The sequence below is a fragment of the Physeter macrocephalus genome, chromosome 6 (assembly GCF_002837175.3).
Source record: "Physeter macrocephalus isolate SW-GA chromosome 6, ASM283717v5, whole genome shotgun sequence".
Taxonomy (NCBI): Eukaryota; Metazoa; Chordata; class Mammalia; order Artiodactyla; family Physeteridae; genus Physeter; species Physeter macrocephalus.
In genome coordinates this window covers 56,028,816-56,043,081 of record NC_041219.1, presented here as the reverse complement: position 1 = coordinate 56,043,081, position 14,266 = coordinate 56,028,816, and the positions used below count along the sequence as shown (strand labels likewise).

General features: G+C 52.9%; 1 protein-coding gene across 7 annotated transcripts in view; it reads left to right on the top strand.

Moving 5' to 3' along the window:
* The window catches only part of CRACR2A (calcium release activated channel regulator 2A), an 81,449-nt gene that overhangs the window by 22,880 nt on the left and 44,303 nt on the right, over nt 1-14,266 (top strand). For all 7 annotated transcript variants that reach the window (XR_008617655.1, XR_008617654.1, XR_008617656.1 and 4 more), the window contains exons 5-7: nt 6,834-6,924; nt 10,652-10,747; nt 12,121-12,308. Coding sequence is in view for 3 of the 7 variants with exons in the window: in XM_055085424.1 (XP_054941399.1) it covers nt 6,834-6,924; nt 10,652-10,747; nt 12,121-12,308 (375 nt within the window). In the remaining 4 variants the exon portion in view is untranslated. The remainder of the gene's footprint in view (nt 1-6,833; nt 6,925-10,651; nt 10,748-12,120; nt 12,309-14,266) is intronic.

The following is a 14,266-nucleotide window of genomic DNA, read 5'->3' as shown; positions in this document are numbered from 1 at the left end:
TTTAAAAAATTTTTATTGGAGTCTAGTTGATTTACAATGTTGTGTTAGTTTCAGGTGTACAGCAAAGTGAATCAGTTATACCTATACATAGATCCACTCTTTTTTTAGATTCTTTCCCCATATAGGTCATTACAGAGTATTGAGTAGAATTCCCTGTGCTAGGCAGTAGGTCCCTGTTAGTTAACCTATTTTATATATGTGGTCTGTATATGTCAATCCCAATCTCCCAATTTATCCCTCCCCCCCTTACCCCCTGGTAACCATAAGTTTGTTTTCTCCATCTGTAACTGAATTTCTGTTTTGTAGATAAGTTCATGTGTACCCATTTTTTACACATGACTTCTTTCTAATACAGGTATTAGCATCTGGTTTTCCAGATACAGAAAATCTCGAGCTCACTGAGGTAATGTGACTTGTCCCAGGCCAGAAAGCTTATAAATGTCAAAAGCAGGAGTTGAACCAAGGCCTTCTCACTCTGGGTCTAATGAACTCTGAGCCAACTGTAGGTGTCAGCAGGGGGTTAAGGCCTACACTACCCTGGACTACACAAGAGAGGCTCCCCAGCTTTCATAGTGAGACAGAAAGGAGAGGATACGTAATTAATGTTCATGACTCTTGTTCACTCTCCCTGGCTCCTTCACACATGTGTCCCCCGCCCCCCTGAGAACTCGAGTCTCTCTCCCTCCCTTCGCTTATCTATCTCTTCTCTGTCTCCTCCTCCTTCTGTTGTTCAAAATAACCAGGCATAGATGTCATAGAATGAAATCATTAGACACTGCCCTGGGGGATGGGAGTGTTTTCAGAGTGGTTAATAGAAGACAGGTTGCATATTTATGCTCACATGTAATTAATTAATAGCTCAGAGAGCTCTGTTACAGACTGTTCTTCTTGCCGTGTTCAACATGTTTACCAATGGCACGAATTAAGGGAGATATGGAAGAATATTTTGTAGTAATAAAAAAAAAGGTCCATCCATGGAGAAGATACAACAAATATAAACCTGTATGTGCCACACAACATAGCAAAACACAAAAAGCAGAAACTTAGAAAAACAAAGAAAATTTGATAAAAACAAGACTGTAAAAGAGTTTTAGGGCTTCCCTGGTGGCGCAGTGGTTGAGAGTCCGCCTGCCGATGCAGGGGACGCAGGTACGTGCCCCGGTCCGGGAGGATCCCACATGCCACGGAGCGGCTGGGCCCGTGAGCCATGGCCGCTGAGCCTGCGCGTCCGGAGCCTGTGCTCCGCAGCGGGAGAGGCCGCGACAGTGAGAGGCCCGCGTACCAAAAAAAAAAAAAAAAAAAGTTTTAGAAGACATCAACAAACTTATCTCAAATTTGACATATCAGTCAAGTAAAAAGCACATCAAATATACAAAGTATTTGAAACCACCAACCAGCAAGCTTGATTTAAGAGATGAATGTGGAGTTGTGTGCCTTGCAGTAGAATACACATTCTTGTTATAGAACTTATGTAAAAATTGACAATATGGGGATACAAAGGAAAGGCTAATAGATTCCAAAAAGTAATCCCTTACCAATATATTTTCTTACTATAATACAATAAAACTAGAAACCAACAGTTTATATATTTTTTAAAATGCTCTTCCTTTTTTTCTTTTTTAAAATATATTTATTTATTTTATTTATTTGACTTCACAGGATCTCCGTCATGGCACACGGGAGCTTTAGTTGTGGCATGTGGACTCCTTAGTTGCAGCATGGGGGCTCTTTAGTTGCAGCATGCGGGATCTAGTTCCCTGACAAGGGATCAAACCCAGGCCCCCTGCACTGGGAGCTCAGAGTCTTAACTACTGGACCACCAGAGAAGTCACTAAAATGCTCTTCTAAGTAAATCTCAGATAAATTAAATAATCAAAACCAACATTATAGGTTATTTAGATTACATTATGATTGAAAACTTAAAATATCAACAAAATTTGGAAGGTCATTGAATACACTGAGCCACCAGTTGGGATCCATTAAGATAGTGACAGTTGAGAAAGATGGACTGAATCTAACAAGCATAAAATCTAACAGAATTACATTTGAGATCTTGCCAAAATCCAAAAGACCAATGGCAAAAGCACAGGGTGGGAGAGATATGATTCAGTCACACCATCTTTTTCTTTGTTTCCTAAATTAATTAATTAATTTATTTTTGGCTGCTTTGGTTCTTCGTTGCTGCGCATGGGCTTTCTCTAGTTGCAACAAGTGGGCTTCTCGTTGTGGTGGCTTGTCTTTGCTGTGGAGCACAAGCTCTAGGTGCGCGGGCTTCAGTAGTTGTGGCACGTGGGCTCAATAGTTGTGGCGCACAGGCTTAGTTGCTCCGCGGCATGTGGGATCTCCCGGGACCAGGGCTCGAACCCATGTCTCCTGCATTAGCAGGCGGATTCTTAACCACTGTGCCACCAGGGAAGTCCCTCAGTCGCACCATCTTTGAAACGAAAACCATCACTCTGCCATCAGGTTCAGGGGTTTTAGTCGACAAATGGGTTCAGCATTCGTCAACTCTGTGATGTGACTGCCCAGAAAAGTGAATGTGCTCTTAGGCTGCATGAACAGGTAGGCAGCAACTAGAGCAAGAGAGATCTAATCTGCACCGATCAGACCTCATACACTGGGCATTCAGTTTGCGACTCTATGGCTTGAGAAAGCTCAATTAGAGCCCATTCAGAGAAGAGTAAAGGGGGTGGTGAAGGGACTTCCAAAAGAAAAAATTCCATGTGAGACATGGCTGGAGGAAGTGGAGAGGCATGACCACAACCCAAGGCTACTCCTTGAAGTCTTAATGCTGTTTTAAAATATATGAAGAGTTATTACACAGAGGCAGGATAAGGTCATAGAAAGACACATGTCTATGAGCCAGAACAGTCCATAGATGAAAGAGCTGCTTAGAGATCCAGCATTCCCTCTCACTGGAGGTGTTCTAACCCAGTCTGGGTAAATACTTGGTGGAGATATTGTGGCGAGGATTTTAACACTGGAAAAATAGGTGGTTGGATCAGACAAGCCTTCCAACCCCGAAATTCTTCAATTCCCCTGGAATCTGGTATTTCCCACCATGTGGTCCACCCATGGACTTCTGAGTCTGGTATCCGGAGTCTTAAATTTATTTCTTACAGATTTTCAGCATTGACATTTTGAACACAGGCCCTGTGGGTGACATCAATGTCTGAGTGTTCGTAACCTAGTGAAGACAGCATAAACCCAAAGGAAGGAGTCGTTCAGGACTTTGAAATGTGCAAAAAAAGACATATGGTGTCCTCCGAGGTCAGAGAAGGGGGTCAGTGCGTTGGAATAGACAGGGAAATACACATGGAGAAGACTTCAAAGCCTGTGTTTGTGTGCCTCAGGCAATCTGAGTGGTTTTAGAAATTGTGGCAACAAAGGGGTGTATAATAAGCAAACATAATCAGTTGCCTCTTTCCTCTGATGGCAGAACGTGGTAAGCCCGGCTGGAGCACCATACGCCATATGCCCAGGTCTTTTTTTTTTTTTTTTTTTCGCGGTATGCCGGCCTCTCTCGTTGCGGAGCACAGGCTCCGGACGCGCAGGCTCAGCGGCCACGGCTCACGGGCCCAGCCACTCCGCGGCACGTGGGATCTTCCCGGACCGGGGCACGAACCCGTGTCCCCTGCATCGGCAGGCGGTCTCTCAACCAGTGCGCCACCAGGGAAGCCCCAGCCCAGATCTTTTGAGAGTGTCTCTAGCCATTGTTTCTCCCAGAAAAATAATTTCTCTGCAGCCCCTGCTCTCACACAGCCTGCATCTCTAATGGATCGCTCCGACAGGAGGTTTTATTGACTAAGCTTTCTGTTCTTCATCTTCCTGATCGCTTCTGACCCTTTCCAAACCTAGCAATCCTTTTATTCTTGAAACAAAGACCCTCCTCCCCTTGGGGAGTGTTAGCCCTTGCCCCCCGCAGCCCATGATAATAATTACAATAGTAAATAATCCCTTACATCCATTTAGGACTTTGCAGTTCCAAATACCTTGCACACCTGCTCTCTTGTTTGGTCATCGAGATGATGCTGGGAGGAACCGGGGGTACAGGTGCTACTTTGGGATCGGAGGAGGTCTTCTGCCCTCTGAGCTGGTTTGGTGATGGGAGTGGTGTGCACAGCACCTTAACGATCTCATTCCCGGGGCTCGGGTGTCCGGCCCTGAGGCAGGGCTCATCCTCTGAAGTCATTCAGGCCTTGGCAGCCTCCCAGGATGCTGGCCGGTTATGTTCAAGAGTGTTTGCAAAGAATGAGCTCCATGTCTGATCCAGTGTGGGCCCAGGATCTCTGATGCCCGCCTGCATCCCAGGACTTCTTTGTGGCGGCCGCATCCTTTGTGACGAGGGCTGGGAGTAGGTGCCATTCAGAGGCTACATCTCTCTTCCCCCCATTTGTTTGTTTGTTTGTAGCAATTTGCAAAATTACTTACTTCACGACTAACAGACTGACATGTGAGCACGAGAAGCATGGAGTTTATTAATTTAATCCAATAAAACTTCAAGGGTCTTCCCTGGTGGCGCAGCGGTTGAGAGTCCGCCTGCCGATGCAGGGGACACGGGTTCGTGCCCCGGTCCGGGAAGATCCCACATGCCGCGGAGCGGCTGGGCCCGTGAGCCATGGCCGCCTGAGCCTGCGCGTCCGGAGCCTGTGCTCCGCAACGGGAGAGGCCACAGCAGTGAGGGGCCCGCGTACCGCAAAAAACAAAACAACAACAAAAAAACTTCAAGTTAACATAACACATTTAATGATAGTGTAGAATTAATGCTCTGCATGGTTATTAGGCCTAAATGGTACACAGCTTATATGCATGACTGTAATTAGTATTGCTTTAGCAGAGTCAAATCCATTTTAAAGTTTTTCTTATATCACTTTATTAGTTCCCTGGTACTTATGTAGTTGGAATCACCGTCTCTAAAGTTTTCCTGGATACCATTTACCATGTAGCATTGGAATTTCTTCCAGCACAGGAAGATAATTCCAGGCACCAGGGGAAGACCATCTTTGTTTCTGAAATTTCCTTTCCACTGTATCATTTCTGTCCCTGAGGTGTCCCTATGCAACAGCAGGTGCCTCGGCTCCTTATTTCTCGCCAAGATTTTCTTGTAATCGTTGTGGGGTAGCTAAGAACCAAAGTAACAATCCAACCATTTGTCATTTACCAAGAAGAGAGCTCTCACTCTCCACCAGAAAGACATTTGTTACTCCTGGGATGGGAAGCCCAGTGATGAACACAGAGCCTTGGCTTGGAGGAGTCTTGGAGAGCTGTGCCCTCTTGCTGAGCACACCCTGGGCCAGTGCCATACTCACTCAGAGTCGGGTTTGTGGTCTTGGGGATACAACCAGGAAAGGGAACTCAGACAGGTGAGTGACCTTGACCATGCAGATCCACACCGGTTCCCTCGTCTGGGTCAGTTGTGTGGTTTCCGTAGAACTGGAAGGATGCCAGTCAAAATGGCAGCCTGTGCATGTGGTGCCAGGTTCCCCCTCAGGTAGCGAGTGAGGAAGGGGCAGCCTCTGGGCTGTGGTGCAGCCTCGGGCGGCGGGGGAGGCCTGGCGCTGGACTGGAGTCCCAGGGGGACTTAGGGGTACAGGGAGGTGGGAGTTTGATTGACAGAAGGCTCAGGGGAATGAATGCTTTCCTAGCCTTGATGTTTTCTCCCGAAATCTCTCTGGTACCTCTTAGAACCGAGAACCAGGGCTGTTTCTTCAATTATAAAAGCCTCCTTCGTTGAATATAGAACTAGGGAGTGCCAGCATTTGAGTTTAGAATGGCAGGTGCCAAAATTGGCAGTAGGTGTGTACATTACAGGTTCAAAACAGACCTGGAGAGCTATGACATAAGCCTGCTTGCTGGAGCCTAGAGTTTCCTTAACAGGAAAGAGGGCAGGGAGCGAGGGGCAGAGAGGGCCTTCCATGCCCGGTCAGAGAAGAGGTGTAGTGGTGCAATCCCCTGGGAATGTCACATGTGATCATCTCCAGTCTTGGTTCAAATGCTAATACCTTGTCCTTCCCGTTTGCACTTGGGGGAGTACTTGAAGGAGGATCTATTACCGGGAGAGAAGGAGGAGCCATCCCAGGGGTGACCCACAAGCCTTGTCCCCAGAGCCGCATCTGTCTTCACCTCCATGTAGGAGCAGAGAGGCCAGCTACATACTTCCTGTCCTGTGGGGCTCTTCGGAGTAGGAGGGGACGCTGAGAACCCAGCGTGTCACTATTGCCATCAGCATTTAACCAGCCTCACCCTTCCCATGGCCCTGTGCCGAGACGGGCAAGCCCTTGGACAGGTGTGGCCCCCTTCCTTTCTAGGGGTGTCGTGATGGTGGTGGCGGTGGTCATCACCATGGAACCTTTTGAGATCCTATGAGAAAAGAGGTCGTGCAAAGTTCAGCACATCGTTTCCAGGAGAGTACAGTTCAGGTGGTGCTGATGGAACCGGGTGGAGAGAAAGCGCCCAAAGTGGGAAACAGATACACTAAGAAAGCAAGCAGAAAAGAAGCCCAGGCCGCACACCTTTATGCTGTCAACAAGCATAGTGGTCAGTGGGCAATAGGTTGGTGAGTGTCACCGAGGCGGGCTGGATTGGTGCTGAGATAAAGCAGAGGACAGGAGATGGAGCCGGGGATGCTCCCCGGGGGAGGTGTGGGTCATCTGGGAGGGACAGCTGGGAGACAGGAGGATGAGAGGGTCCTGCTGGGCCTCAGCGGGCAGCTGATCCTGAGGGGCTGACCCCGCAGCCTTGGCTGACCCAACCGCCATGGTCACCCACACCGCCCAGAGCTCCACTGGGGGATAAAGGCGTCTCATCGCGCTCTCTTTGGGTCACCTGTGCAGGAAAATTGCTGCCTATGATGAAGAAATCCAGCACCTCTATGAGGAGATGGAGCAGCAAATCACAAATGAGAAAGAGCAGTTTCTCCTGAAGGTAAGAGTCCATATTCCCGGGGCTCGGCTCTGCGGGCCAGGCTGAAGGGTCACCTGCTCTGACCACGCCCTCTCCTCAGCCCCGGATCTGAGATTGCAGTGCCCCCTGGCACTATTGATTTCCTGTTTCCCTGCTTTGTTTATTTTTGTCAAGGCCGTTGTCACCTTCAAATCTGGCATGTAATTTACTGGTTTATTTTTATTGATTGTGGTCTGTCTCGTCCTGCTACGATGGGAGCCCCAAAGAGCAGGGATCTTTACCTTTTACGTACTAACGTACCCTCGGCACTTCCACCGTGCTTGGAGCACAGCAGGCAGGCGTTCAACAAGTATTTGTGGAATCAGTGAATGAATGAACAAGGAATAAGCGCAGAGGAGGGTGGAGGGGCTTTACCGGTTAAAGCAGCCTGGAGACGGGCTTGACGTTGGCCGCTCCGAAGACCTCCACGGCAAGCCTGCACGAACGCGACAGCCCGTGCCGCTCCGCGCCCAGCAGCTCCCCTAAGGGGACCCTCGTGAGAGCCGATGCTTCCCATCCTTTCCCCTTGGAAACCTAGAAATCTTAATTCCCAAGACAACTCAAGTTCCACTCTTCTCGAATCCCACGGGGGAAAATGTAAAACACTCGTTCCTGCTCTTGGTCTGGCGCTTAGCCTTCCACCAAGCCCTGCTGTTGGTCTCGGGAGCTCAGAACTGGTGAAATCCCTTCCTGTTCCAGGCTAAGCTGGATCCTTTAGGGGAACATATTCATCAGACAGAGCTACGGGAAACTCCCTCTTATCCATTTTCGGATCGTCCGCTTGTTGGGTTCTCAGCGGAAAAGTCTTGGATCTTGAAAGGTGGCCTCCTGTCCTAGTTCGGGCCATTACAAAAATATCACAACCTGGGTGGCTTATACAACAAACCTTCATTTCTCACGGCTTTGGAGGCTGGAAGTCCAAGGTCAGGGTGCCAGCGTGGTCGGGTTCAAGCAACAGCCCTGCTCCGGGTTGCAGGCTGCCAACTTCTCTGTGTCCTCACGCGGGCAAGCAGGCTCTCGGGGGTATCGGACAAGGGCGCTAATCCCACTCTGGTGGGCTCTGCCCTCGTGACCTAATCACCTCCCAAGGAGCCCACCTCCTTGGGGGTTGAGTTTCAACGTATGAATTTTGAACACAGAGACCCCATCACCTGCTGGTGGCTCTCAACGCGGAACCTGAGCCGCTGTCACATCCCTTCCCTGCTCTTAAGGCAGGTTGGTCTAAACCAGCATCTCACTTTCTGCTGCCGATTACCCACGCCACGGCCCCGTTTCTTATCACAGATGCCCTTCCAGCTGAGAGGGCGTCAGAATGCTTTCCAGAAAAAGCCGGTTGTGTTCTCCCCGCAGAGCCCTCTGGAGGCTGGGCAGTATTTCCAGACCTCCCCCTCGCCCTGCTTGTCAGAGCGCTAATGCATCCTGGCTGACCCCGCCCTGCCCCGACTTCCAGCCTTAGTGAAGGCGAACAGGCAGAGAGAACTCACAGCTCCTCACCGAGCGGACCCTACGGGGGGGTTTCCGAGAGCATCAGCCTTACCCCCGCCACCCCCCCTGCAATAGTAGACCCGCTCCCTTTACCCCAGTGGCTTTGTGCACAGAGGGGCCGAGTTCTGGGGCGGGGGGAGGGGGCGGCATTCGGCCGGCGTTCGGCCCCCTCCCCCGCACCATGACTACAGGTCAAAGGTCATAGCTAAGGAAAGATGCTGCTTCCAGAAGCAAAAGGTGGGTCAACGCCTGGGGACCGGGAGCGGAAAGAGGTCGGCGGGGGGGGGGGGGCAGAAATGCCAGGGCAAATCTGCGCCAGTTGGGGTGTCTGACCCCGCTGTCGCACCCGCCCTCCCCTTTGCTCCGGCTCGTCCCTTCTCAAGGCCTGAGCCCCAGACGCCTTTCAGGCTCAGCGCTGGGATGTGTGCTGTTTGCGTACGCCTGGGAGCCGTGAACACGTGTTCGGCCGTGCTGTTAAGCCTTTGGACACGCAGGCTTGGCCTGGCCACCGTGGGAGGTTGGTGGTCTACAGTTCGTGACAGCTTGAGAGGCTGCACCCTCTGGCCAGGGCTTGGAGCTCGGCACCGCACTGGCCGTGACCGGGGGGGGGGCAGAAATGCCAGGGCAAATCTGTGCCAGTTGGGGGGGTCTGACCCCGCTGTCGCACCCGCCCTCCCCTTTGCTCCGGCTCGTCCCTTCTCAAGGCCTGAGCCCCAGACGCCTTTCAGGCTCAGCGCTGGGATGTGTGCTGTTTGCGTACGCCTGGGAGCCGTGAACACGTGTTCGGCCGTGCTGTTAAGCCTTTGGACACGCAGGCTTGGCCTGGCCACCGTGGGAGGTTGGTGGTCTACAGTTCGTGACAGCTTGAGAGGCTGCACCCTCTGGCCAGGGCTTGGAGCTCGGCACCGCACTGGCCGTGACCCCCTCAGCACCCTGTGCCAGGCAGGGGCAGTAAGACACCCCGTCCGGCCTTTGTGGGGCTGCCGGCATCAGCCGGGGGTCCTGGAGCTGCTCGCCCCACCCCCAGCCAGCGGGATGGAGAAGGCTCCCTGCAGCAGACGTGGGGAGCAGGGGCTGCCTGGTCACACCCTGCCTCCACCGTCAGGTGCGGCTGACACGAGGACAGTCACGGGCTCACCCCGAGCCCCGCTGCCCTGTCCAAAACGGGCGGAGGAACGAGGTGGCGTCCCCAGATGGGGAGCTGAGGAAGAGCCCTGGGCTTCGACGGGGCTGCTGTCCCCTCACCCTGCCGCTCCCAGACACGGCTGCCCCTGGGGCTGCATCTCACCACTGTCCTCCTTGGGGAGGTGTCGTTCCACGTCACGGAAAGCCCGTGGGGCTCCTGTGGTGAGTTATACGGAGGCTGTGATGCTTTCTTCTCTTCCTACCCGTCCTGCGCCGCGGCCGTGCCTCGGACAAGCAGAGAGCTGCAGGTGGTACGGGTAGTTTTGTTTCCCCAAGAAACAGCGACGTGGAAGAAAAAAGCCGGGAAGCCGGGCAAGGCAAGGGCGGGACCCCAAGTCCCCTGCTGCCCACTCAGGGCCCTTACACCAGGTCAGGCTCTGGCGAGAGTGTCAGGCATCCTGCCAGCCACACACGTTCCTCTTTGTCCCACGACCGGGCCCCCTCCCGCTTGCATCGCTGGGGTCTCCGCCTCCCTGAGCGGGGAAGGCCGGTTCTAGGGCAGGAGGGAGGGGCTGTGGAGCTCAGGGCAGAGACCCCCGCGGGGCTTGGGAGCCCTCCGTCCCAGCGGGGACACAGCGAGGGCCTACACCCGCCTGAAGGAGGAAGCAGTGGGGCCCCTGTGTTTTCAGAGGGAGGGCAGTTTAAAGGATTGAACGACTGCGCCCAACACGGACAGAATATCCGAGCCGGAAGGACCTTCCATCTTCCAACGGACAGACAGGAGCCTGGGGCCTGAGATTCCAGCTCAGCCCCTGTTCTGTTCCCCGTTCGGTAGCCGCCCCCTAACCGACGCTGCCTCTCTTGTGGGAGGCGGTCAGCCGACGTGGTCATACGTGGTGGGAGCTGGCGTTGTGCGCTCTTCATCCGCCAGGGCAGGCGGGAGACCAAAGCCCTGGGATGTTGTGGGAAGACCCCAAAGGATGGGCGGGCCCCTCCGGGCGGGCCCCTCCCTGCTGTTGAGCAGGTTCAAGGTGGGGGGAAAAAAAATCTCCATCCCGGTGCATCTGGGTCTCACGTGTCCTTCTTCCTGGCTTGGCAGGACACGGAGAGGTTCCAGGTCCGCAGTCAGGAGCTGGAACGGAAGCTGCTCTCCAAGGAGCAGGAGGCGGAGCAGCTCATCCAGAAGCAGAAGCGAGTATGTTCTTGTCCGTGTCCTCAGAGCACCTGCTCTTCACTCCATCCTCTCCTCTGGCACTTGCCCACCTTCCCTGCCATTCACTTAAGGACTTCGTTTTCTTAAACCTGAGAAGAACCATTTAGTTGTACAAAAGAGAGCATCTGAAATCACAGATGCTCCCAAGATAAAGCCTTTACTCTCCAATGCCTGGTGTTTAACTTGGAAAAATTGCCAACAATTCTCCCAAGTATCCTCCGCAGACATCGTGGTATAATTATGCCCAGGAGCCACCAGAATGCCAAAACGTTACCTTGGTTCCTGCATCCTGTATGAGAGCTAAGGGGGATGCTGCGGTCCAGGGGTCACAGACACTGGTATCTGGGGGGAGGCTGCAGACTGTGACGTCTTCCTGCCAGCATGGCCAGGGATGCCTCCAGCTGGAAGAGCAGGTTGACCAGGACACAGGTCAGTTTGTCCATCCCCTGTGTTCCCGTGCGCCCGCACAAGGTGCGTCAGCCTCCTTTGGGACAGTTCCCGCCACCCCTCAGGGTGGATGCAGACGCCAGACGCGCCCCTGACGCACCTGATCCCCAGAGGCAGGCTGGGTGGGGTCCCAGGGTCCATCCCCTGTGGCTGGGAGCGCGTGGCTCAGGACCCCAGGGAGATGGCTTACCTAGGCAAACCCCGCGCTCACAGGCAAGGGGCTCGTAGGAGACAGAGGCCCGCATGCCGCTTGGCCTCCTGTTTTGTTTTGTCTGGTGCTGGAAGGCGTCCAGCCCTGGACAGACCCAGACACATTGCTTCCGTTTGAATAGAGAGGGATATTTTTAGCAGCACATTAAAATACACTTGAAGACACCCCCATGCTAAGGCTGGAGACGCTTCCACTCCTCTGAATACCCAACCTGTAGATTTCGGTTTCTCTCCTGCAGCAAGACGCTCTCACTGCCAGCTGCCTCCCCCACCCCGCCTGCACAGTCGTACCTGGCTTCTCCTCTTCTCCCTCCTCCTCACTATTATGCATTGAGTTCTTACCAGTTAGATTTATCCCTCCAGTGAATGATTGCCACTCGACTTAATTACTGCATGCTTGCCTGATTACTCAGGGCCCTCTTGAGAATCACACAGAATTCCTTGTTGTTGCTTCCTTCTTCTCTTACTGGCCACATTCGTTAAACTGGATTTATTCTTCCTGCCTCCAGAAGTGCGTATGTGTGCACTAAGGGGCAGGGCAAAGCTGACTGAGGCTTGAGGGCGGAGAGGGGCAGTAGCATGGGTGTCCGCCCACCAGGTGGAGGAAGCAGGGCGCGGCTGGGAAAGGCCAGCCTGATGTGGGGCGGGGGGTGCTTTCTCATCGCTCCTCTCCGCACAGCGCCCCCGTTCCTTTCCAGCTGGAAGGCCAGTGCACCGCCCTGCACGACGACAAGCACGAAACCAAGGCTGAGAACACCAAGCTGAAACTCACCAACCGGGAGCTGGCCCGGGAGTTAGAGCGGACGTCCTGGGAGCTGCAGGACGCCCAGCAGCAGTTGGAAAGCCTCCAGCAAGAGGCCCGAAAACTCCACCAGGAGAAGGAGATGTGAGTGTCACCCCTGTGCCCTCCGGCTGCATCCCCTGCTGTGAGCGTGTCAGCCCGCCCCCCAGACCCTTCTCCTTGCTCATAACATGGGGATGGGGCTCCTTGGTCCCTGGGACCTCTTCTAACCTTCTAGGATTCTGAGACTATGAAGCAGACCAGCTCTGTGCCAAGCACCACCTAGGATTGACAAGAAACATACAGCCTCATTCTCAGAAAATTTATTATGTGATTAGAAAGACGTTATCCAACCAACAAATAGCAGGCAGTCTGGGGGAAAATCCTGAGTGAGTGGGAAGACCAGACATTGACTGTCATGGTTCGGAGACCTGGGAGGACAGGGTGGGCCAGGAAGACTTCCGAGGTCAGCCTGTCGTTCGACAGGGCGTGTGACAGTGCCCTGGACGCTTCACGCCAGCTCTGCCCATTTTTTTCCTTCCTCTTTTTCCTTCCTTTTTCAGCCTTCCTCTGTGTGGGCGGCCCCACATCTTTGGGGACTGGTTTGCTGATAAACTGCTTTAGGTGTCCAGCCATTGGGTCCGGCTTGCTGGATGGAGGTGGCCCTGGGAACAGTCCAGGGCTGGGTCTGCACCTGAGCCAGAGAAGTCACTGAGGAATCGGTCTCAGGGGTGTTGGGCTTTGAGAACAAAGGCTCTCTGAGGCCCCGGAATCTCACCTGCTTATCTGTTCATCCATGTGCCGGTGCACTCACTGGCGGAGTGACTCTGACCGCTGTGGCAAGTCGTTGGTGCGTCCGCCTAAATCAAATTGTTCTGCTGTCTGCCTCATGTCTCATGTGTGGTGTCCTGTACTGTTTGGGAATGATCTAGAGTGAGAGGGCGGGGGTGTGTTTGGATTTGGAGTTTTACCCTAGGAAGACATCTCCAGTTGAAAAAGATACGTCTTCCCAAGCAGCTGACTTAAAGTAAAATCAACTCCTCCATTCCAAGGCTTGGATGCCTGGGGGAAGGACAGTATATTTCATTGTGAACAAGCAAAATCGGTTCCTCCCCGTTGAGGTCAGGTCAACCAGGTGCTTAACTTTATAAACAGAATTAAGGCGTCAGGCTCTTAAAATTCAATCAAGTCCTGAAAGTGACAAACAGCGGAAAGGCACAGGCAAATGGAAATGAGCACCGGAGCCACGGTAACAAACAAATCACAGCGTGAGGATTAAGATCTTTCTGAAGTCTTATCTTAATTAAGCAAGCCAGAGACACAATCTCTGGAGGCTGGGAATCGAAAAAGAGGGAAGGAGGGTTAGGAGGCAGAGATAAATGAGTCCAGAACCTTCACGACTTTTTTTCAATAAGAAGCTTGCAGCAACGTGTGCAGCCGGGGAACCTGCTGGAGCCCAGGAGAGCGTGTCTCGTCCAGAGAGGCCCGGAGAGGAGGGCAGGGAGAGGCTTAGCTTGTCCTCCGTAGAGTAGGATCCCAGACCAGCAGTACTGACAGGACCTTTGTGCTGGAACCCACCTCCTCATTTCACAAATGAAAAACAAGCTCAGAGAGGGTAGTGAGCAACCCGCAGCCACCCAGCTAGTTAGTGTCAGGAAACAAGGTCAGAGCCTCGTCCTCCTGATACCCTGTACTTCCCCGATGATGTCCAGCTGCCGGATGCTGCTGGGAGGGGGGAGAGGGGGCCTCTAGATCAACAGACCCCGTCATGTATCAGCTGGAGCTCTGAATGGACAAAATGAATTTTCCCGTTCTCTGAAGATGCCCAAGGAAGGAGAACTAGATTTTAAAATCAGATGAAGAAGGCGCAGTCAAGCAGGGGAGACAATATAAAGATGAAGGTCGCTGGAAGGCAGCACCTCTATTTTGTTAATTAACTTGTATCTGGGGGAGAGGTGGTTTATGACAAGGCACGAAATGTGGCAGAAAGGGGTTTGCCCCACACGCCCTGACTCCCAGCCTCCCGTCACCCAGAGGGCACCAGTCCTGGCTCCTTGTGGATC